The sequence below is a fragment of the Geotrypetes seraphini genome, chromosome 5 (genome assembly GCF_902459505.1).
Source record: "Geotrypetes seraphini chromosome 5, aGeoSer1.1, whole genome shotgun sequence".
NCBI lineage: Eukaryota > Metazoa > Chordata > Amphibia > Gymnophiona > Dermophiidae > Geotrypetes > Geotrypetes seraphini.
Genome location: NC_047088.1, coordinates 42,188,402 through 42,214,010, shown reverse-complemented (window position 1 = coordinate 42,214,010; position 25,609 = coordinate 42,188,402). Strand labels below are relative to the sequence as shown.

Sequence of the window (25,609 nt, the reverse complement as noted above, 5' to 3'; positions counted from 1 at the left end):
CTTCCTGAAAAGAAGGGCGGTCTGGGTCAAGTTGGAAGGATACTCTCTTGGAGGATGTTCCGGAGGAACTTGATGGAACTGAAGGGAGTATCCCTCCCGTACGATGGAAAGGACCCAGAGGTCGGTGGTAATAGTCGTCCATCGATGATAGAAATGATGGAGACGACCTTCTATCGGGGGAAAAACTGGGAAGGGCAGAACGACGGACATTATGCTCTCCATGAGACCGTCAAAAAGGCTGAGGCGCCTTGGGGACAGCAGACGGCTGAGGCTTCTGTTGCTGCTTTTGGGGATGCTGCCTCTTAACAGGCTGATGGATGGTAGGAACCTGTTTGGGCGGGAAATGCCGCTGATATATCAAAGGCGGACGTGATGGACGAGGAGGAGCAGGCTTGGGCTTCGGATGATGGATAGATTGAAAAGACTTCTCGTGGTCCGAGAGCTTCTTGGTTACCGCCTCAATGGATTCGTCGAAGAGTTCGGTACCAGCACATGGGACATTGGCCAGCCTGTCCTGTAGATTGGGTCCATGTGTATGGTCCGGAGCCACGCCAGGCGTCGCATGGCCACCTAGCACGCAGTAGCCCGAGTAGACAACTCAAAGGCATCGTATGAGGACTGCATCATCTGTAACCGGAGTTGGGACAACGAAGCCAGAACCTCCTGGTATTCAAACTGTGCCCGAGAGTCCAAGTAGGGCATGAACTTGTGAAGGACAGACAGGAAAAATTCAAAATAAGCTATGAAATGAAAGTTATAATTAAGAACTCTGGATGTCATCATTGAGTTCTGGTAAATGTGCCTGCCAAACCTGTCCATCGTATTTCCCTCCCTGCCAGGTGGAATGGTGGCATAAACCTGGGAGGGGTGAGACCGCTTCAATGAGGACTCCACCAAGAGGGATTGATGGGATAGTTGGGCACCATCAAAACCCTTATGGTGAACCGTGTGGTATCTGGCATCCAATTTACGCGGCACAGCGGGGATGGAGTAGGGTGTCTCAAGACAGCGTACAAAGGTCTGATCCAGCAGCTTATGAAGAGGAAGCTTGAGGGATTCAGCAGGTGGCTGAGGGAGATGCATCGTCTCCAAATACTCTTTTGAAAATTTGGACCCAGTGTCCAGTTGAATGCCCAAATCAGCTGCCATCTGTCGAAGGAAAGAGGAGAAAGACAGCTGTTCAGCCAAAGGAGGGCCTCGAGATGGACTCGAGGACGTCGAAGCCTCTTGATCCAATGAGGACGGGGATCTCGATGGGGAAAAAGATCCCATCGTGTCCTTGAGCTCCGGCATAGGAGGAGGAGAAGTAGCCGGTGGTGAATACTGAAGAAAGGGCTGCTTCCAATGAGGCGAGGCATGCCTGGACAAACGCCTTGAAGAATGCCTCGATCGATGGTGCGAGCTATGCCTGGAAGCAGGCCTCGACAGACAAGGCGAGTGTGTCTTCGCTGAGGCCCCCAGCAAGTGGATTGGGCTGGAAGCGGTTGATCGAAGCAGAGGTGGATGGCTGGAATCACCTCGAGACACTCGCAACGACTCGAGCCTTTGCATCGAGTGGATCGGTTCCAACGGAGGCACTCGCAAAGACTCTGCTCCTTACATCGAGTGAATCGGTTCCAGTGGAGGCATGGGCAAAGACTCTGCTCCTTGCGATGCATGCATAAAAGCCAGACCAGACGCTCGCAGAGACTCTGCTCCCTGTAGAGTGTATGTACCGCTGAGGCACTGGAGGCGGCTCGACCTTGCGGGAGGCCTCCGCATGCCCAGGCTGGATTTGAGAGAGAAGCTTCGGCCCCATGGTGGTAAAGAGCTCAATGAATTGCTTCTCAAGTAAGGTCTGGAACGAAGCCGGCAAGGATGGATCCGCATCAGCAATGGGACCACCTGCATGTGCTTCGCGCTCCCTCAAGGCAGTGTGAGAGTGCTTGGGCTTAGGAGGCTTGGGCACTTTAAGCACTACCGGGGGAATGGGCTGCTGTGCTACCTGACCTGAAGAGACAGAGGAAGGCACCGCAGCCTGCGTTGAAGATGGAGCCGGTACAAACGAGGAAGGTTTGATGAGGCTCGGAGCAGAAGACGTGGAAGTCTGGGGAGCCTCAGGTGAGGCAGATGGTGAAGCACCCTTCGATGACGAAAGCTCTACTGAAGACTCCCCCGTGAACAACTGCTCCCACAAGAAGTAACGACGCTTGAAAGCACGGGCTGTAAGTGTAGAACAAGGCCGGCACGATTTCGGAAGGTGTTGAGGCCCGAGACACCGAAGACAGCGTCGATGAAGGTCTGTCAGCGAAATCGCACGCTGGCACTTGATACACTTTTTAAAACCGATAATAGGCTGGGACATAGACCGGAAAAGCTCCGCCACAAGATCGAAGCCGCGGGGCTGCGGTCACATGGCCTGCCCGGTCTAACGGATGGAATAATTTTTTTTTTTTTTAAAAACAAGAAAAAAATGATGAAAAGCAGCGATTAAGAGAAAAATAACCCAAAACCGCAGACTTTAGAAGGTACAAGTGAAAAAACTTCACGCAGAGAGTCGAAGATGGACTTCTTGTCTCCGCGGAAAAGTAAGAACTGAGGAGACGCGCCCTGCAAGACTGCTTGTGAGGCGTCCGCATCGGGGCTCCGTTGGATCACGTCACCCATTAGTGAGAATACCTGCCTGCTTGTCCTGAGATAAATGTTTTTTTGCTTCTGAAGTTGGTAAAAAAGCAGGGATGGCTATACTTATTAATAAAAAATGTAATGTCAATTTTCATTTAGTAAGTTCAGATCCTCTGGGTAGATGGTTACAAGTAGATATGAGTATGGGAAATAATACCCTGACTTTGTTTAATGTGTATGCTCCTAATTCGAATCAACAGGAATTTTTTAAAACATTGCAGAGATTGTTACTCCCACTGGCTGCTTCTAAATTAGTGGTGGCTAGAGATTTTAACGCTGTTATGGATCCTTTATTGGATTAAAAAAACCTTGTAAAAATATAAAATCTTTAGGGTTAGACAATTTGGTTCATTCATGCGATTTAAAAAATATTTGGCGTATTCTTCATTTTGATGAACAGGATTTTTCCTTTTGTTCACAGGTTCATAATTTTTTTTCTAGAATAGATTATATTTTTGTCTCAACTCAAAAAGTTCAACAAGTGATTAAAGCTTCCATAGATTCCATTAACTTCTTATTGTAATAAGTAAACACCATTTTCTATTGTAATATATACCGTCTAATGATTGGGGGGAGGGGGAGGTATATTTTACATTTTTTTATTGGGGAAATAATAGAGGAATGATGGGAGGGGAGGGTGGTAATTTTATGTATTGTAAGATAAATCAGAAAGCTTGTCAAGTGATGTGTTTAATTGTATTGTTTGTGCACTTGATGTAAGATTGAAAACGAATAAAGAATTTGAAAAAAAAAAAAGCTTCCATAGATTCAATCATTTTATCTGATCATGCGGGTATATGGATTGAATTTCAAATGGATCAACAGGAGTTTAGTAGACCTGTTTGGAGATTTGATAATACATTGCTTGTGGATACAAAATTTCTTGAAGACATTAAAACACAAATTAGTGAATTTTTTCACTTTAATTTATCAGTTGATAGTTCCATGGAAAATTTATGGGATGCTTTTAAGGCTACCATGAGAGGTTCTATTATTTCATATTCTGCTTATATTAGAAAACAATTTTTTTTTTTTTTTAATTCTTTATTCGTTTTCAAATTAAACAACAAGTGCACAAAAGAATATATTACAACAAATTAATCCAGAATAGCACTTTGATATCTGCCATATAAACATCTAGTAAAATCAATAACCCCCCCTACCACCCACTCTTCATCATATTGTCAATAAAAATATACACATATTATATATCATAGTATAACATAATATGTAACATTATTTCTAACTCCATCCCCCCTTTAGTGTGCTAAAAAAAAAAAAAAAAAAAAAAAAAAAAAAGAAAAGGAAAAGAGAAGAAGTGATGACTATTCACTACAATATTTTGCCAATGGCCCCCATATTTTTATAAATTTAGTATATGTCCCTCTTTGTACTGCTATTGCACGTTCCATTTTAAATATATGGCATAATGTATTCCACCAAAATGTATAACTAAGGTTTCTGTAATTTTTCCAATTGTTGGTTATATGTTGGATGGCAACCCCTGTCATAACTAATAAAAGCTTGTTGTTCTCTGATATTTGACTCTTTTTCCTCATCATCATGCCAAATAGCACTGTATCATAAGAGAGTGCCACATGATTTTCCAATAATGTATTTACTTGAGACCATATTGAATTGGGGGCGTGGCTTAACGCGAACACAGGATGGAGGTGTGATTGAAACGCTCCTATTCAAATAGGCAATGATTTAAGAATAATTTTATCCTCTTACTAATGAATTCAGGTGAAAAACAAGTCTAAATAAAACTTGAAATTGTGGTAATTGATATTAACTTTCTCGACTGAAATCGGGACAGAACTTGAGAGGAGAGAGCCGAAGTAAGATTGCCGGTTTTTTCTCTCTCAGTGTTGGATCGGCACAGCATCGGGGCTAATAACTGACAGAGAGAAAAAATCTGTCAAAGGAAAAATCTACTGAATATTGAGAGTGACTGGTGGCAAAGAGAGTTGGAAAGGGAAGAGAACTGGCAGATTAAATTTTACCCTCTTTCGAATCTGTGAAATCAAAGATAAAGATTGCCGGTTTTTTTGACGCTGAAACGGCGAGGCATCGAGGGTGAGTGACTGACAGAGCTGAAAAAAAAAATTAATGTGAAAGAGATTTGTGCTGCCGTGATTGAACGAAACCTAAAGGAAAAAAACTGATAGATTACATATTGTCCTCCTACACCGAGGCTGAGAGCGGGCTTGTGAGGAAAAAAACAGAGAAAGAGATTATTGATTTTTTTTCTTAACGCTGGAACGGCGAGGCACTAGAGAAAGATAGCTGACATTGAAAAGAAGAGGGGCTAAGGAAAGATAAATTGCTGATTCTACCGGCTTGTCTTTGTGCTGATGTGGAGAGACTGTGAGGGAAGGCTGATAAATAATTGAATTGGCAAACGGAAGAAAAAAAGTTTCAAAGCAGTTTTAAAATTAACACTGTTAAAGCTGTAATTATGAAGAGAGTTGTTTAAAGGGAAAAATACTAACTAATGATAAAAAAGTAAAAGAGAGATCGACTCCTAATGTGTGGATGTTGTCAGTAGAATTCTTAAGTGTGGCGGTTTGAGGCAGCCATTTCCAGTTTAATGAAGAAACAGAGCTCTGAGTGACTAACTGAGCTTTTGCCTGAAGCCAGTCTACTTGTTTGTTTTCCCTCAACGTTAGATAGATATTGAGGTAGATAACAGACAAGAAACTGCTGACACTGAAAAAAGGCTGAGGAGAAGATAATTCTTATTGGCTTTTCTCTGACTGATACAGAAAGGCAGTGAAGACAGGCTGAAAAAAAAAAAAAAAAAAAAATTAAATTGGCCAAAGGAGGAAAAAGGAAAATTTCAAGGCTGTTCAAAAACTAGTGCTGTTAAAACTATAACTGTGTAAAAACTGAAACAAGACAGATTACTGTGAATTCTGACCAAAAGAGATTATACAGTCTCCTAAAAATATAAAGAAAGAAAAAACAAAGAAAAAGAAAATAACATCATGGCAAGTACCAGACAAAGCAAAAATGAGGCTGGCACGTCAGCGAAAAGACAAAAACAAGATCAAATAACACCAAGCAAGATCCCACTTCCTGCTGAAGAACCCGACATATTAAGTAAAGCAGAAGTTATGGAAGAACTAAGACAAATTAAGCAAATGCTTAAAGAAACAGTAACAAATATGTCTGAAATGAAAGAAGAAATATTAAACATTCACAGACAAATGGAAAGTAATAACAAAAGAACAACTGAACTAGAATCAAAAATGGAGGTCTTAGAAATCGAAACAAACAGATGCAAAAATGATAGTCTGGAATTAAACAAATTGAAAGATCAACTGGAAGACTATGAGAATAGAGGAAGAAGGAAAAACATTAAACTTTTTGGAATACAAGAAAACTTAGAGGGAAAAAATACTATTCTTTTTCTAGAAAATCTAATTCCAAAAATAATACAACTGGACTTGAAACAACCTCTAGAAATAGAAAGGGCGCATAGGATCCCGATTAAAAATACAGAAAATAAAGGCAGGCCAAGACCAATAATTTTCAAAATGCTTAGATACCAACAAGCATTGGAAATATTAAATGCTGCAAAGAAAGACAAAAATCTAAATTATAAAGGATCTAGAATATGGTTCCTACCGGACTTTGCCAAAAACACAGCAAATAAAAGAAAGAGACTATTAGATATGAGACCTCAACTAAAAGAAAAAGGTTTTAAATATGGTCTATATTATCCGGCGAAAATGAGAGTGTCATCTGGAGATAAGTCCTTATATTTCGAAGATCCAGAAAAACTGAAAGCTTTTCTTTCTAAACCAGAACCTATGATATTTTAATATAAAATTTTAAGATGGGTTCTGATGACTTTATGAAATAATTATAAAAATATGAAATATTGAAATATCTGAAGAAAGAAAAAAATGATACAAAGAAAATACAATAAAAATTTATAAGAAAGAAAGAACAAGACATAGGAAAAACATTAACAACATACTAAATATATGTTTAAGATGAAAATTTAAGATGTAAATAATAATACCAAAGAAAAATAAAATAAAAACTGTTAAATGGATTAGATACATTAATGAAATGATATGAAAATATGACTAAAGATATTAATGGTTAATATAAATAGATAGAAGGGGAATTTGATTGAATATTAATTGCCTAGATGGGAGGAGAATGTTTGGATTGCAGTTCCAATGTGTATCCTTAAGCAGCCATTGTATTGGGTGGGAAAGGGAGGAAAAAAGATAATATTTACTAGAATGATTAAGGAAAAAATAAACAAGGGATTAGATATTTTAGGGGTAAATAGGTGTGTCGTGAAAAATATTTTTTGGATTCTAAAAATAAAAGAGAGGGAGAGAAAAATTATAATGAGAAATATTAAAATGTATAATGTCTTTTAAAATATATTCTATTAATGTCAATGGCCTGAATCACGTAATCAAAAGGAAAAAAGTATTAACATTTCTAAAAAAGCAAAATGCGGATATTTATTGTCTGCAGGAGACCCATCTTAATATAAAGGAATCACAGAAACTATCGGGTGGGTGGGTAAAGGAATGTTTTTTTGCTCCAGCAGAGGGTAAAAAAGCAGGGGTAGCAATCCTTATAAATAAAAAATGTATGGCCAAGATTAAGGTAAAAAATTCAGATCCACATGGAAGATGGATACATATTGAAATAGGTATGGGAAATGATGCCCTGACGTTGTTTAATATATATGCCCCTAATTCGAATCAATCAGAATTTTTTAAAAAATTACAGAATATGTTGTTACCACTGGCTGCTTCTAATCTAGTGGTGGCTGGAGATTTTAATGCTGTAATGGATCCATTATTGGATAAAAAACCTGGTAAAAGTAGGGTTAGATAATTTGGTTCAATCATGTGATTTGAAAGATATATGGCGTATTCTTCATTTTAATGATCAGGAATTTTCATTTTGTTCACAGGTTCATAAATCATTTTCAAGAATAGATTATATTTTTGTTTCAACAAATAAAGTGCAACAGGTGATTGGAGCTTCCATAGATCCTATTATTATTTCGGATCATGCGGGAGTATGGATTGAATTACAATTAGATCAATTAGAAAATGATAGACCTCTTTGGAGATTTGATAATGCATTGCTTGTGGATGACAAATTTTTGGAAAATTTTAAAACACAAATTAACGATTTCTTTCAAATAAATTTAGTGGAGGATACATCTATAGAGAATGTATGGGATGCATTTAAAGCAACTATGAGGGGTAATATTATATCATATTCAGCTTTTATTAGGAAACAGATTAAAATACAATATATAGAATTAGAAAAAGAAATAAAAATATTAGAAGCTAAATTGGTAAGTAAATGGGAATATGAAGTTTTACAAGCTCTTTTAAAAGCAAAAGGTAAATATAATGAATTAACTTCAAAAATGATAAGAAAGGATTTGTTTTCCAAACAAGCAGTGTATTATGGAAGTTCTAATAAGGCGGGGAGATTATTGGCAAATTATCTTAAAGCAAAAAAAAGAAGAACTAATATTAATGGAATAAAAGACGATAAAGGGATAATAACAAATAAAACAAATATAATATTAAAACAATTTTTAAAATTTTATAAGGACCTGTATTCTTCCGAGCTTTATTTGGAGAGACAAAAAGATGGAAAAAATTTTTTAGATTTAATTAATGGACCTAAGGTTCCTGATCATATAAAACGGAGTTTAGATGAACCTATATCATTAAAAGAATTAGAAACAGCATTGAGATCTCTTAGAGTTGGATCCGCTCCAGGTGGTGATGGTTATACAGTAGAATTTTATAAAACATTTCAAAATATCCTTTCCCCACATTTACTAAATTTATATCAGACACAACTTATAAAAGGTAATATTAAAGGTACTATGGCTGAATCAATAATAATTGTTTTGCCTAAGCCAAATAAAGATCCTACTTTGGTTTCAAACTACAGGCCTATATCTTTGATAAATGTTGATAATAAACTTTTGGCGAAAATTTTGGCTTTGAGATTAGCCAAAGCTCTCCCACATATTATAGACATGCATCAAACGGGTTTCGTTGCTAAAAGACATTCTTCTAATAACTCTAGACTATTATTTCACATGCTAAACTTATCAAAAAAAATGAACGAACCGGCTTTTACAGTTTCATTAGATGCTGAAAAAGCATTTGATAGGGTAGAATGGAATTTTATGTATCAGGCTTTAGAATGGTTTGGTATAGGTTCTGGATTTATACAAATGGTAAAAACATTGTATAGCTTCCCGATTGCAAGACTAAATATTAATAATAAGATATCTGATGGTTTTCAATTGCAGAGGGGAGTTAGACAAGGTTGTCCTTTATCTCCTTTGTTATTTGATGTTGTATTAGAACCCTTATTATTAGCAATACAACAAACGAAGGAGATACAAGGTATTCCATATTCAGATATGGAATATAAAATTTCGGCTTATGCTGATGATATTTTGCTTTATTTGAGAAATCCAGAGTCAACCTTATCTTCTTTATTGGAATTAATTGATAAGTTTGGTAAATTTTCAGGATATAAAATTAATTGGAATAAATCTGAAATTATACCCTTGAATGTTCATTGTGTAAAAGGATTATTTGACACTTTTCCATTCATATGGAAAGAAGAAGGATTTAAATATCTTGGCATTCAAGTTAAAAATACAATTGAAGATACTGTAAAAGAGAATGAAAAATATGTATTAAAAAAAGTTACGGAGTTATGTGAACAATGGAACCCATTACATATTTCTTGGTGGGGAAGAGTTCAAACTATTAAAATGATGATATTACCTGTAGTTTGCTACCAAATGAGTATGATACCTATATATTTTCAGGGGTCTTTTTATAAAAAGCTTAATAGCATTTTAACAAAATTTCTTTGGCTTGGTAAAACACCTAGAATAGCTTTAGTAACTTTGCAAAAATCAATTAAGGAGGGAGGGGTAAATTTTCCAAATTTCTATAGGTACCATCAAGCCTATATTCTACGTCAGGGTATGTATTGGATCCTCCCAGAACTTATGGATAATGCACCGGATTGGTTATATTTGGAATGGCGCCTTATGTTTCCCCTAAATCTAGTTCATCTACCAAGTATTAACATACCTAGAAGATACAGAGAAAATAAAATATTAATGGATACTTGGAAAACGCTAAGATTTATTGATAAATTAACACCTATCCCAATAAACAAATCAACTAATCAATCTATATGGATAAACTCCAAGATCAAAATTGGCGGAACTCAAATCCTTTGGAAGAACTGGATTATTGCAGGCATTAGATCTCTAGACGATGTTATTTCAGAAGATAAACTGCTGGATTTTTCACAATTGCAACATAGATTTGGTCTTAATAAAACACAAAGTTTTAAATGGTTGCAATTGAAGCAGGCCATTCAGGCTGGGTTCCCTGAATGGAAAACATTAAATAATCAATATAGTTTAAAGTTCTTATGTTTTCAAGCAGACTTCCTAGGACACCAAGCCGCATTGTGGTATAAATTAATATCTGGATATTTGAATAAAAAACCAAAAAATGGTCTAAGAGACATTTGGAGCATTGAGATTGGACATCAGATTAATGCATCTCAATGGCCACTAATTTGGTCTTGGAGAATGGGATGTACAGTGTCAGCATCTATGAGACAAACTTGGTTCTTTTTATTACATAGAGCTTTTTGGACCCCTACACGTTTGCAAAAATTAGATAGTTCTAAGTCCAATAAATGCTGGCACTGTAATCTAGAACCAGGGACATTAGATCATTTATTGTATCATTGTCCCTATATTAAAACTTTTTGGAATTCAATTTGGCCACAAATTAATAAATTGATGGAAAATCATATTGCAATATCATATGACACAATATTATTTGGAATGATGATGAGGAAAAAAAGTCAAATTTCACCAGAAAATAACAAGCTTTTATTGATTATGACAGGGGTTGCCATTCAGCATATAACTAATAACTGGAAAAATTACAACAACCTCAGTTATACATTTTGGTGGAATACAATATGTCATATATTCAAAATGGAAAGAACAATAGCAATACAAAGGGGGACATATACTAAATTTATAAAAATATGGGGGCCATTGGCAAAATACTGTAATGAATAAATAGTAGGATTTTTCTTCTTCTTTTCTTCTTTTAGGGATCTTTTTTATGACACACATAAAGGGGGGGTAAAGAAAATAATTTCTACATAATATGTTATAATATATTATACAATATGAAATGTATGAATGAAAAGTAATAGAAGGGTGGGGGGAGGGAGAGGGGATAAAATTTATTTAAAACATATTGTATTAGATATAAAAATGTTATTGAAATATTCATCAATTGTATTTTAACATGTTGTACATTTTCTATAAAATTTGAAAATTAAAAATATTATATATTAAAGTAATAAAAGGGTGGGGGGAGGGTGAGGGGGAAAATCAAATTTAGATATATAATGTATTAGATATAAAAGTGATACTATGTATTTATCAATTGTATTTTAATATTTTGTACACTTTATGTAAAATTTGAAAATAAAAAATAATGGGAAAAAAAAAAAAGAGACCATATTGAATTCCAAAATATCTTAATATAGGGACAAAAATAAAGTAGATGATCTAATGTCCCAGGTTCCAGATTACAGTGCCAGCATCTATTGGACTTAAAACTATCTAATTTTTGTAACCGAACAGGGGTCCAAAACACTCTATGTAACAAAAATAACCAATTTAAAAAGCAATATTCTGAGTTGGAAAAAGAAATAAAAATATTGGAATCTAAATTGATTAAAAAATGGGAGCATAATACTTTACAGGCTCTTTTAAAAGCAAAATTAATTAGGAAAGATTTGTTCTCCAAACAAACATTGTATTATGGAAATTCTAACAGGCGGGAAGATTATTGGCAAATTATCTCAAAGCAAAGAAAAGAAGAATAATATTATGGCAATTAAAGATGATAAAGGAATTACACATAATCGGATTGAAAAGATATTAAATCAATTTTTAACTTTCTATAAGGACCTATATATTCTTCTGAGCCTTATATAGATAGGGAAAAAGATGGAGTAGAATTTTTAAACTTAATTATTGGACCTAAGGTTCCTGTTCATATAAAAAGAAGTCTAGAAATGCCAATTCCTCTAAAAGAATTAGAAACAGCGTTTTAGAGTTGGATCCGCTCCAGGTGGTGATGGTTTCACAGTAGAATTTTATAAAGCATTTCAAATTCTTCTTTTACCTCATTTGTTAAATTTATATGAGTCACAACTTACTAATGTTTGTATTACAGGTACTATGGCTGAATTATTAACTATTGTTTTGCCTAAGCCAAATAGAGATCCTACTTTGGTTTCCAACTACAGGCCTATTTCTTTAATAAATATGGATGGTAAACTTTTGGCAAAGATATTGGTTTTGCGCTTAGCTAAGGCTCTCCCTTATATTATTGATATGCACCAAACAGGATTTGTTGCTAAAAACATTCATCTAACAATTCTAGATTAGCGTTTCATATGTTAAATTTAACCAAAAATATGAATGATCCAGCTTTTTCTGTATCTTTGGATGCAGAGAAAGCTTTTGATAGGGTTGAATGGAAATTTATGTATCAAGCATTAGATTGGTTTGGTATAGGTCCTGAATTTATACAAATGATTAAAATGTTGTATAGCTCCCCTTCTGCAAGATTGAATATTAATAATAATTTATCTGAGAGGTTTAATTTGCAGAGGGGAGTTAGGCTGTTCGATGTTGTGTTAGAACCCATTCAACAAGTAAAGGGGATACAGGGTATTCCTCATTCTGATTGGGAATATAAAGTCTCAGCATATGCGGATGATATTCTGCTTTATTTGAGAAATCCGGAAACTACCATTCCTTGTTTGTTGGAATTGATTCTTTTGGAAAATTTTCAGGATACAAAATAAATTGGAGTAAGTCTGAAATTCTTCCTTTGAATGTGCATTGTTATAAAGGATTATTTGATTATTTTCCATTCATATGGAAAGAAGATGGATTAAAATATTTAGGTATTAAGATTAAAAATAATTTGGACGACAGTTAAAGAGAATGAAAATCTTTTATTAAAAAAAGTTACAGAGTTATGTGAGCAATGGAATCCTTTACACATTTCTTGGTGGGGGAGAGTTCAAACTATTAAAATGATGATATTGCCTGTGGTTTGCTATCAAATGAGTATGATACCGATTTTTTTTCATGGGTCCTTTTATAAAAAGCTTAATGGTATCTTTACGAAATTTCTTTGGCTGGGTAAAATGCCTAGAATTGCCTTAGTATCTCTTCAAAAACCAATTGAGGAGGGTGGCGTAAATTTTCCTAACTTTTATAGGTATCATCAAGCCTATATTTTACGTCAGGGTATGTATTGGATCCTCCCAGAACTCATGGAGAACGCCCCGGATAGGCTGTATTTAGAATGGCGTCTCTTGTTTCCCTTAAATTTGGTCCATGTTCCTAGTATTACATTGCCTATAAAATATAAGGAGAACAGAATTTTATCAGATACATGGAAAACATTGAAATATATTAGTAATTTAACACCTATTCCAATAAGTAAATTTACAAATCAATCTTTATGGATAAACTCCAAGATTCAAATTGGTGGATCTAAAATCTTATGGAAAAACTGGATAATTGCAGGCATTCGAACTCTGAAGGACGTTATTTCAGATGGTAAACTGCTTGAGTTTTCACAGTTGCAGCATAGATTTGGTCTTAATAAATCACAAAGTTATAAGTGGTTGCAACTGAATGGAAAAATCTGAATAATCAATATAGTTTGGAGTTCCTTTGCTTCCAAACAGATTTCATGGGACATCAAGCCGCATTGTGGTATAAATTACTTTCTGGATTTGTGAATAAAAAACCAAAAAATGGTCTTAGACACATTTAGAGCATTGAGGTTAAGCAGCAAATTTCTGCATCTCAATGGCCACGAATTTGGTCTTGGAGAATGAGATGTACAGTGTCAGCATCTATGAAACAAACTTGGTTCTTTTTGTTGCATAGAGCGTTTTGGACCCCTGTTTGTTTACAAAAATTAGACAGCTCTAAGTCTAATAGATGCTGGAATTGTAATCTAAAAGCAGGGACATTGGATCATTTACTTTATTTTTGTCCCTGTATTAAAGTTTTTTGGAATTCAATATGGACTCAAGTAAATTGTCTATTAGAAAACCATGTTGCATTATCCTATGATACTATTCTTTTTGGCATATCTATGAGTAAAAAAAGTCAAATTTCATCACATAATAACAAACTTTTATTAATAATGACAGGGGTTGCAATTCAGCATATTACTAATAATTGGAAAAATTATACCAATCTTAATTAGTCATTTTGGTGGAATTCACTTTGTCATATTTTAAAATTGAAAGAGCAATTGCTTTGTAGAAAGAAAATTATGATAATTTCAGGAAGATCTGGGGGCCATTGGAAAGATATTGTAATGAGTGAACATCATTTTCCTTTGTTAGATACATGTATAAATTGGGGGGAAGGGGGGTGGTTTTTTGGGGAGAAATATTTTAACTATTTTAATTTGATCGGATTTTAATTGGAATGTTTATTTGTAGTAATTGAGGGTGGATGGGTGGGATAGGTTATAATTTTTATATTATTATGATCATATGAGAAAGATTTTCAAGTGTTATATGATTAAGTATTGTTATAATTTTGTACACTTGTTGTCAGATTTAAAATGAATAAAGAATTTTAAAAAATAAAAAAAATAAAAACATTTTTACTTACGAGCCTGTGGTTTTAACCCGTGGGTTAAAACCACGGGCTTGCACTGCAGGGAAGGGCGGCAAGCAAGAGAATCGCAGCAGAGAGCCAGCAAGAGTCGGGGTAGAGAACAGGGTTTTTTTGCTTAAGCAACTGGTCCTCACTCGTTACTTGTTTTTGGATCAGCCAACCCAGTCGGTGTTCCTTAAATTGTTTAGTGAATCACTGCCTTTCTTCATTTGCATGCCATTTCCCTCTTTTGTATGAGCAGATCAGATCGGAAGGCTGATCAGCACCAAGGTTAGTGAATCAGGTCGGGGAACAATCAGGTCGCAAAGTGGTCGCAACATGATCAGTGTCCTTAGTGAATCTAGCCCTTGGTCTTTGAGCCAGCACAGCCATCTGTTCAGAAAGGTGTTAAATGCCTCATTCAAAGAGCACAAAAGAAAGGACTGAGCCATCACCTTCAGAAAGTGTTAAGTACAAAGACATGGCCAGGGTGGATACCAGAGCTAAACAGAATTTTAATAGGATGTAGATCAACAGAAGCTCTTCACACCAAATTCATCTCTGGACTACTCCAATCGGCAAGAACAATAGAAGCTCATCACACCATTTTAAGCCACTCAAAGAAGATTCAATCAGATAACCTCATCTGCCTATCCTCCATTTTAAACCACTCAGACATAGATTCACACCACATCCAGCAAGGACAGTAACAATACTCTATTGGGACACCATTTTAAGCCACTGTAATTCAATCATGATACTACCTAGGAAAAAGGCTAGACTGCTATGCATCATGGGTCCAGAGACCTAGGATTCTATTTTTAGAACAGGTTTCAACCCTATAAATATGAAGTAGAATGCTTTCTAATCAGGGAAGACGCTCTCTCTCTTCCTCTGGAACCAGCCTGGATCAAGCTGCAACAACTCTTCTTTGGATCAAGCTGCAACAACTTTTTCCTGAATCACCAAGGCTGGACGCTCTTTTTTCTCCTGGGGATGGCCATGTGCTTTCTGAAAACATGTGCCGGGCCCTATCCTGCGGTCTTCTAAGGACTTTTTCTACAAGCATTTGTGAGTAACTTTAATCATTTAACCTTAGAGAAATTTTGTCGAGTGTATTCTATTATTTTTGCTTAAAGGTCCTATCTGTAACTCATCTACCTGCTTGATTATAGTGCTTTTAAATAAATTTCAGCTTGCTTATAAATGTTCTGAATCTTAGTTCTTGAATAAATATTTATTACAGTTAAGTTTTAATCAAGCGAGCTAACTTTCCCCAAATTAAGTCATTTATAATATATATCTCTCTAAGCCAGAGAAGGATATATATTATTGGTGGAGTTCCCTTCATTTAATAATAAATTTTATAACATGACAAATACTGTAAATGCAGAATTTTACTGTTTTAGAGTATTAAGAAGAGTCAACTAGTATGATCATTTTCTTATCAAGCTGTTCAGACATTGAACAGTCTTCCATTAGATATAAGAAGCCTAGATTTGTATATTATTTTTCATAAAGCTTTAAAGACCTACTTTTTTGATAACGGTTATTCTTGATATTTTAACTCTTTGGGCTCCTTTTACTAAGGTGCGCTAGCGTTTTTAGCGCACGCATTTTAGCGCGCGCTAAACCCGGACTACGCTTCTAGAACTATTGCCAACTCAATGCTGGCGTCAAGGTCTAGTGCGCGCAGCAATTTAGTGCATGCTATTCCGTGCGTTAAGGCCCTAACGTACCTTTGTAAAAGGAGCCCTTTGTGTAATAATTTTTAAGTATATGTGTCCCCTTTAATCTAATGTTTTTCTTGTTGTAATCCGCTTTGAATCTGAATTGAAAAATAGTAAAATGAAATATTAGGTTTTAACCTTGCTAATCTTTTTTTCTGATTGAAGACATAGGATTCTGTACTGGAGCTATTGCTTCCCATTAGAAGTGAATCTGCAGAAGGGTGTCACTCAAACACTAAGTACAGAACAGCTCCCTCTACAGGTGGTAACAAAGCAATTGAATTCTACTGAAACAGCAGAAAAAAGGAGAAGGGGCACAGGGAACTTCACCGGCAACAAATCATATTCTGTTCTATTACTTATGATAAAAGAACAATGAAAACAAATGTTCATTGACTGCCAGAGAATCTGGACTTTTTTAAATATCATCCTAACTATATTTAAGTATTACCACTGGTCAGCATATCTATTAAATCAAATACACCTATTTAAATTGGGGCCCAAATATATCATCTCCTAAATTTAATTACACTCATGGGGTAAGAGAAATCTATATTCATCAATACATAAAACATTATCTCACCTTCTTCCGCTGAAGTCTCTCTTGCATATTCTGCTGCATAATTTTCTCTCTTTTCTGTCTTTGTCTTTCAGCTTCTTCTTGTGCTTTAGCTTCGGCTTCCTCTTTCTAAAGAATAGTGAATAGTAACAAAAAGAGCATTAATACTAGAGCTGGATTTCGATTAAAATTTGTAATCGCAATTAATCACATGATTAAGGTAGAGCATATTCAGCAGTCCGGAAGGCAGCAGGGCACAGGAGCCACATATTTTCTCTTCCTCCTCCTAATATTTCATATTTTTGTTAGCAGTATTGCTGAAGGGCTGTCTGGTAAAATTTGCCTCTTTGCGGATGATACCAAAATCTGCAATAGGGTAGACACTCCTGATGGTATGGAACATGAGGAAGGACCTATAGAAGCTTGAAGAATGGTCTGGAATTTGGCAGCTAAGATTTAATGCTAAGAAACCTCTGAGGTTTTGGCGGTATAAATTTTTTTTTTTTTTTTTAAATCTTTATTCATTTTAACATTCACAATAAGTGAAACTATATAACATCCATTTTGTCTTACATACATCACTTAATATTATACAAAACTCAATTTCAAATTCCTTATCCCTCCCCTTCCCTATTCAATAACATTCAACTCAAGACAAATATATTATAACCTCCCCCCTCCCCACATTGTTACTCTCAAAGAAAACCAAGAAATCCCCACCCCCCCCTTCTTGGATGTGTATATTTAAGGGGAAAAACATGATATTCAATCATTACAGTATTTTGTTAATGGCTCCCAAATATCCTGAAATTTCTTAATGCCCCCCCTTTGTATGGCAATTACCCTTTCCATTTTAAATATGTGACATAACGAATTCAACCAAAAGCTATAATTTAAGCAATCCCAATTTTTCGTTATATGTTGTAAGGCAACCCCTGTCATAATGAGTAATAATTTATTATTATTAGATGAACTTTGACTCTTAGCTCTCATTGATGTTCCGAATAACACAGTATCATAAGTTAATGAAACCGGATTTTCTAACAAATCATTTATTTGCTCCCAAATTGATTTCCAAAAAGCAAGTATCAATGGACAGAAGAATAGCAAGTGATCTAATGTCCTAGCTTCGAGATGACAATGCCAGCATCTATTAGACTTAGAGCTATCTAACTTTTGTAAACGAACTGGGGTCCAAAATGCTCTATGCAACAAAAAAAGCCATGTTTGTCTCATAGATGCTGACACTGTACATCTCATCCTCCAAAACCAAATCCGTGGCCATTGAAACGCAGTAATTTGATGCTTTATCTCAATGCTCCAAATGTCCCATAGACCAGTTTTTTGTTTCTTAATTAAAAAGCCAGATATTAATTTGTACCACTGAGCAGCGCCTGATGTCCCATAAAGTCCACCTGGAAACATAACACTGGCAAACTATACTGACTATTAAGATTTTTCCATTCAGGGAACCCCACCTGAATAGCCTGCTTCAACTGCAACCATCTTTAGCTTTGTGATTTGTTAAGACCAAATTTATGTTGCAATTGTGAAAAACCAAGCAGCTTACCATCAACAATAACATCATCCAAAGTAGGAATACCTGCCTTCATCCAATATTTCCAGATGACCTTAAATCCGCCAATTTGAATCTTGGAGTTCAGCCATAAAGTTTGATATGTTGACTTATGAACTGGAATAGGTGTTAAAGTATAAAATTTTTTAAAATAAATACAGGTCCTGCATTAGGGCTGCAAAAACCCAAGGGAACGGTGTAGTTAAGGGGGTGCAGGAAAGAGAAGCAGGACTTGGTTATGATAGTACGTGATGATCTTAAAGTGGCCTAACGTTGAAAAGATGATAGCAAAAGCTAGAAGAATGCTTGGGTGCATAGGAAGATGAATGGCCAGTAAAAAAAAAGGAGGTAATTATGTCACTGTAAAGATTCTGGTGAAATCTCATTTAGAATGCTGTGTAAACAATTCTGGAGACTGTAGCTTCAAAAAGATATAAACAGGATGGTCCAGAGGATAGCTACCAAAATGGTCGGCGATCTTTGTCATAAAGCATATGAGGACATACTTAAAGATCTCAATATGTATATTTTGGATGCAGTGGCGTAGCAAGGGTGAGAGGTGCCCGGGGTGGTGGTGCCCCTCCCGCCCTCCTTCCTGCCAAATGTAACATTCCTGAGGTGAGCAGCAACCACCAACCTGCTGTCGCGCCAGTGCCAGCTCTTCCTGACATCACTTCCTAGGAGCGGGTCCAGGAAGTGAAGTCAGTTGAAGAGTTGAAGCTAGTGCAAAAGCAGGTTGGGGGTTGCTGCTTGCACTAGGAATAATACAGAAGTATGGGAGAAAGGAAGTGGCGTACACATGCGGCATGGAGAGAACAGGTGCCTGCGCCCTCACCAAGATGGCACATGGGATGGACCCCCCCACCCTTACTATGCCACTGTTTGGATGAAAGGCGGGAGGGGAGATATTATAGATATGTTTAAATACCTACATGGCATAAATGCACATGAAGCGAGTCTCTTTCAATTGAAAGGAAACTCTGGAATAAGGAGGCATAGGTTGAAAATAAAAGGGGATAGACTAAGAAGTAACCTCAGAAAATATTTTTTCATAGAAGGGGTGGTGAGTGCATAAAATGGCCTCCCAGTGGAGGAGTCAAAACATGTAGCTAAATTCAAGAATGCTTGGGACAAGTACATCGGTTCTCTGGGAGAGAGGAAAGGAAAATAGATGGTATGATTAGGCAGACTAGACAGGCCAATGTCTCTCAAACTGTGTGCCACGACACAGTGGTTTGCCCCGAAGAGATTCCAGGTGTGCCACAAGAGATTCCAGAATTTTACTTTATTTTTAAAATTTCCCTTCTTAAGCATACAATAGAATAGATAACATGTATGTCGCATATGCAGGAGTCTGTGAATGTTGCATATGAATGTTTGTGTGCGTAAGGATACAGCCACCCACACAAGCATCATTCTTTGTCATGATTTGTCCTTGAAAACTAACGACATATAATTTTAGTTTTATTTATATTTTTTATACAGTAGTTATCTTAACTTGAGCAACAAAGTAGTCAAGGCTTTGTAACTGTTTGGATCTTCTTATCTTTGCGAACTTAGATTTTCAGCTCTGACAGAAATTAAATCGGAAAAAAAAAAGAGAACGACTGCAGATAGTGGATGATGAAATGCGTGTTTGCTTGTCAACTATCAAGCTGCGTTTTGAGTTAATTTGTACTCAAAAACAAGCACATCCATCACATTGATTAGCAATTCTATTCTATCTATTTTAGTTTCATCATTGTTACAATTACCATACATAGCTTAAAGAACTTTAAATACATAACTCTCAAATTTAATGTTTTGTTGGTTTTGCAATTTTATTTTATTCAAAAGAAAAATTGTTTATTTTTTTATTGAAATTTTAATTAATAATATAACATTATAGCATATATATGATATAAATCCAAACATAACAAAAACTGTAAGTACAGAAATGGAAGCAGGACATGTTACAGACAAGCTACATTAAAATCTGTGTAAATAATAGTGTTTTAAACATGTTACAACTAATCAAAACATGTCAAACTCGTAGCACAAAACCAGCTTAAAATGTTAGAATAAAAATATATCGGCAGGTATAGTAGTAGAAAAAAAGGGGGGTGGGTGTCCAGTAAGCACCATGCAACAACAATCAGCCAAGTCAAATTTTGAAGGTTTGACACAGACATTAGCCTTAATACATCAATGGTCTTTACTACAATAAGATTGAACAGGGTCCCATACTTTGAGAAATGTACTGGTAGAATTGTGTTTTGCAGCTATAACACTCTCATATTTGGTGGTGATACATACTGTATTCCACCATACAACATATTCCACTTTAGGTGTTGCACTTTTATAATGGAAGATTAGGTTCTTACCTTCGATAATCTTCTTTCTGGTAGCCCCTGGAGGATTCTATATGCAAGGTGTCCAATTCATAGCCGTGATCCAGTACTTGCAGAAAACCAACACTTTCTCACCATGTGCTCCTCCTACTACTGAGAGAGAGACAGAGCCACCTATAGTTATGTCAAAAAGACAAGCAACACACACTGGAACAAGATAACAACAAAGGAGGAGACACTGGGAAATACCCATGAAACATAAGTAAAATCTGTTCTGCAAGAAAAAAACAACAATATTAATAAACAGCCAAAAGACAAAACAGAGAACAGTTAGGAACAATGTAGAACTAACTGGCTGTGTGCAATGAGCACGAACTGGAAACTTGTCATTGGCAACAACTGTACCCATGTAAGAGTAAAATCCCCTAAAGGGCCCATCTGCTGGCTGGAAGATACTTTGGGCTGTAAGGAAGAAAAAAAGGAGGAAAAAACGGAGTGAGAAAAAAAAGCAGGCAATTCAGAAAAAACTGAATCTTTACACCCTATACTGAGAGGGCGGGTTGTATAGAATCCTCCAGGGACTAATAGAAAGAAGATTATTGAAGGTAAGAACCTAATCTTCTATTCTGGTACATCCCTTCTGGATTCTATACGCAAGATGACGTACCAAAGCAGTGTCATTGTCTAAGGAGAGACGGAAGTGCCTGCCCGCAACACAGAGGTTCCAAAAGCAGCATCAGAACGAGCCACCACATCCACTTGGTAGAATTTGGTAAAAGGTATGAAGAGAAGACCAAGTAGTCGCCCTTCAAATTTCATCTGTAAGAACTGCTTGAGCTTCTGCCCACAATGCATCAACACTTCTAGTCAAGTGGGCCTTGAGAGAAACCGGTGGCTGCTTGCTACTGGCGATGAAAGCTGATGAAATGGCCATACGGATACAACAGGCGATAGAAGTCTTAGATGCTGGCCTACCTCGGCAAGCTGGGCCATCAGTACAAAGATGATCAGAAAAGAGAAATTAGTTTTCTCCAAATAGTGGAGGAGGGCTCTCCGCATGTCCAATCTGCACAAAATCTGATCCTTTCATGCCGACCCTGTGGAATGAAAAGCAGATAAACTTCCTGGTTGACATGAAAATCAGAAACTACCTTTGGAAAGGAAGGAACAGTATACCATACCATACTGATTCTTGTATCCCGCAAATGTTGACTAGGAATCATTGCGGCTTACACAGTATTAGAAATGATACAGAGGTGTATACCACATGAACATGAATACGTTGTAACAGATCAGTGTAGTGAAGAGAATAGATATGCCTTCCTGAATTGGAAGTGCGTGGTAAGTCGTTGTAAGCTGCTTGAGAGTTCGTTCCAGGCTTTGGGTTCTTGGAATTCAAAGGTGGTCTTGAAGAGAGATTTTCTCCGGATCTGGCATGGGGTAGCTTCCAGCGCTGAATTGTCTGAGTCATTGAAGGACTGTAAGACTGGGATGGCAGAAGCGAGTCTGGCTGAGTTTTCTCCATATATGGCTTTATGGAACATACATGCAATTTTAAACTGAACCGTGCTTTTAACTGGTAGCCTGTGTAATTCCTTAAGCAGTAGACTTCCCCCGGTGAAATCGGCTATGCGATATCTTGGCATTTATTTACACCCGGTTCCGCGGGTTCTCTATCAGCTTAATATTCTGGATGCCATAGAACGAATTCGACTGCTTTGCAGTGCGTGGAAGGATCTTCCTTTGTCATTGTTCGGACGGGCTGCTTTAATTAAGATGATTCTTCTGCCGAAGATTCTTTATCCACTGCAGACGGTGCCTCTTTGGCTACTTCAACGTGATATTGGTAAACTTCGATCCATCTTCATTGCTTTTTTGTGGCGTCACCGTTCGGCGCGTATTAGCTATGCCAAGATGACTCTTCCTGGGGGCCAGGGGAGCTTAGGCCTTCCGGATGTTCGAGTTTACAATGTGGCAGCGCTCCTTCGATTTGTGCATGAGGGGATCTCGGGAGTTGCCCGGTTTTCCCCCACAGGCTGGTGGCCGACTTGGTGTGCCCCGTATACATTTTTGAATCTTTTACATTCTCCCACAATCCCGAGAGGAGGGGGGTTGTCTTCCAAATTTCGGTTTTTGCGACCTTTTTGTTTGGCATGGAGATGGTGGCGCAGGGCTCAAGGTAAGACCCCCAGTGTTTCTCCACTTCTCAACCTCTCGGGTAACCCTGATTTCCCACCGGGTCTTCGCAGTCGACTTTGTGCTGATTGGGCTGCTCGTGGGGCCTCTACTCTTCATGATATGATGGAGGGGGATCCGGTTTATTTTTCTTCGTTTGCCTCTTTCAGGGACCGATGGGATCTCCCAAATACTCACTTTTTTGCAAGCCAGACATTATTTTTCTGGTCTTCAGCAGCTTCATGGGACTAGGTGGCTGTGCGGGCCCCTAGATGAGTTTTTCTTTCGGATTCCTGCTGAGGGGGGCTCTTTGTCTGTCTGGTATAAGGTGGCCGGTTTGGGTTGTGCGGCAGGTCGCCTTTCTCAATTACATACCGCTTGGAACCGTGATCTGTCGGCTCACTATACACCGGAGACCTTTCAGGAGCATTTTCATACTTTGAAGGTCTTTGTGAAGTCCGCGGCTTGGCAGGAAACCCAATTTAAGATTCTTCACAGGGCGTATATTACCAGGGCACGGGGCGCTCGGTTGGGGCTTTGGGAGACTGACTTATGTTCCAAATGCGAAGGGGTCTTTTTTGCATTCCTTTTTGGAGTGTCCCACCCTTGCTTTGTGGAACCAGTCTTTTGCGCAGCTTCGCTTGGTCTTGCAGGTGGAGGTGGAATGGGATTATAGGACGCTGCTTTTAGGGGACCAGACCTTGCTTGAGGATCAGGGTCTTACACTGCCCCAGTGGCGCTTTATATACTTGACGTTTTTGGCTGTCAAGCGCACTATATTGCATTACTGGACCCAGGCTGGGGATGTTCCTCTTGAGAGCTGGTTGGGACAGATGTCTGAATTGGCTCGTTTAATCCTGAGGTGCTGGCATATCTGGCTCTCTGGCAGGCGTTTCTGCAGTTGCCCTTGGTCGCACGTTCTGGGGGAGGGTTGGGGGGTGTATGAATGGGGTGAATGTTTTGTGTTTTTGATTGTGGTGTGTATGTTGTTTGCATGTATGTCTCTGGGGTTGTTGAGACTGGGTGCGTGTGCTTTCTTATTAAAAAATGTAGAGGGTTGGCGGGGTACCTGGGTTCGCCTTTTGTATTTTCTCTTTTCTTTGTTCTTTCTTTTTGGCGTTTCTTTATGGGGGTGTTGCTCAGCCCTATTTTGCTCTTTGGTGGTTTATGTTTTTTGCTGCTGCTTGCTCACTATCTGCTCTCCTTATGGATTTGGTGTACTGCAGCTGTGGCTACATAATTTTCTGTACTATTGTACTTTTCTTATCTCTTTGTACATGAACATTGTTTTTTTTTTGTTTTTTTCTTTGTATGGCCAGTTGCCTTGTTGTACCCTTTATTATAATAAAAATATTTCAAAAAAAAAAAGCAGTAGACTTGCCCTCTCATATTTGGTTTTGCGAAGAATAAGCCTTGCTGCTGTGTTTTGGAGTACTTGCAGTTTCTTAAGGTCTTTCTCTGCGAAGTGGTAGTAGACGGAGTTACAGTAGTCCAAATAGGGGAGGAGGACTTCTTGGACCATTGTCCTGAAGTTTCTTGGGCTTAGGCTGACCTGATCGTTCTCAGCTGTCTTAATCGAAAGAAGACCTTCTTGACCAGTGAGTTGACTTGATCTCTCATGGTCCCAAGTCTGTTTTCTGTAGAAAGGGCTATCTACACAAAAGAGCCTGAAGTTCCGAAGAATGCCTTGCAGAGACAATAGCCACTAGAAAGACAGTCTTGAACATCAGATCCAAAAGTGTAGCATACTTCAGTGGCTCAAAAGGGGCTTCCACGAGATACTGCAAAACAATATTAAGATTCCATGTAAGAAAAGGCTTTCGCATGGGCGGTATCCCTGGATGAACCGTCAACGAACTGGAACCATTGTGTGTTCATAAACACGAAAGACCTGCCACTTGACCTTTAAGGGAGGCCACTGCCAAACCCTTATCTAAACCTGACTGAAGGAAAGCCCAAACCATCAGAATAGGAACCCTTGCCAGCTCTACCTGGTCTTTGGCACACCACTGCTGAAAAGCCTTCCATGCTCTGGCATAAGCAGCCATAGTAGAGGGTTTCTTGGACTTTAAAAGCATTGAGATGACCACATCAGAGTATCCCTGCTTCATCAAGGCTGAGTGTTCAAGAGCCATGCCAAAAGACCAAAGTACTGTGAGTTCTCCATGGGAACCAGAACCTGATTGAATAGGTCGCGATGAAGAGGGAGCGTGAGCTTCCTTTCTCATTATAGATGAGCCAGATCCACATATCCAACCAACGGTGAGGTCAGTCCAGAGATACTAGGATCACCAATCCAGGATGTGATGCTATCCAGCGGATGACCCAACCAACCAGAGTCCACGGGGGGAACATTTAAAGGAGCTCGTGAGCTGGCCATGGCTGAACCAATGTGTCTAAACCCAAGTTTCCTGGTTCTGTCCTTCGACAGAAGAAATGTCTGACTTTTGAGTTCTTGGTTGAAGCCATCAAGTCCATCGGTGGCTCACCCCATCACTGCACTATAAGATAGAACACTCTTTGGGAGAGAGACCATTCTCCAGTATCCAGGATCTATCGACAGGAAGTCCACTTGAGATTCTACAGATAATTGAATTTTGGATGTCAGAATTTAAATTGAAAATTAATACAGAAAAAAACCAATTTTTTCTTTGCATCACCAAATTTAAATGAAGATGTTACATCTATTGTTCTAAATGATAAAATCTATAGCATCCAGCCAACCATAAAGATACTTTGTGTAATTCAAGATTGTACCCTTACTATGAAAAATCAGGGTTTCTATACTTT

General features: G+C 37.6%; 1 protein-coding gene across 4 annotated transcripts in view; it reads right to left on the bottom strand.

Moving 5' to 3' along the window:
• The window catches only part of MAP7D3 (MAP7 domain containing 3), a 289,399-nt gene that overhangs the window by 47,480 nt on the left and 216,310 nt on the right, over nucleotides 1-25,609 (bottom strand). For all 4 annotated transcript variants that reach the window (XM_033945723.1, XM_033945721.1, XM_033945722.1 and 1 more), the window contains one exon: nucleotides 16,763-16,867. In XM_033945723.1, the coding sequence (XP_033801614.1) occupies nucleotides 16,763-16,867 (105 nt within the window). The remainder of the gene's footprint in view (nucleotides 1-16,762; nucleotides 16,868-25,609) is intronic.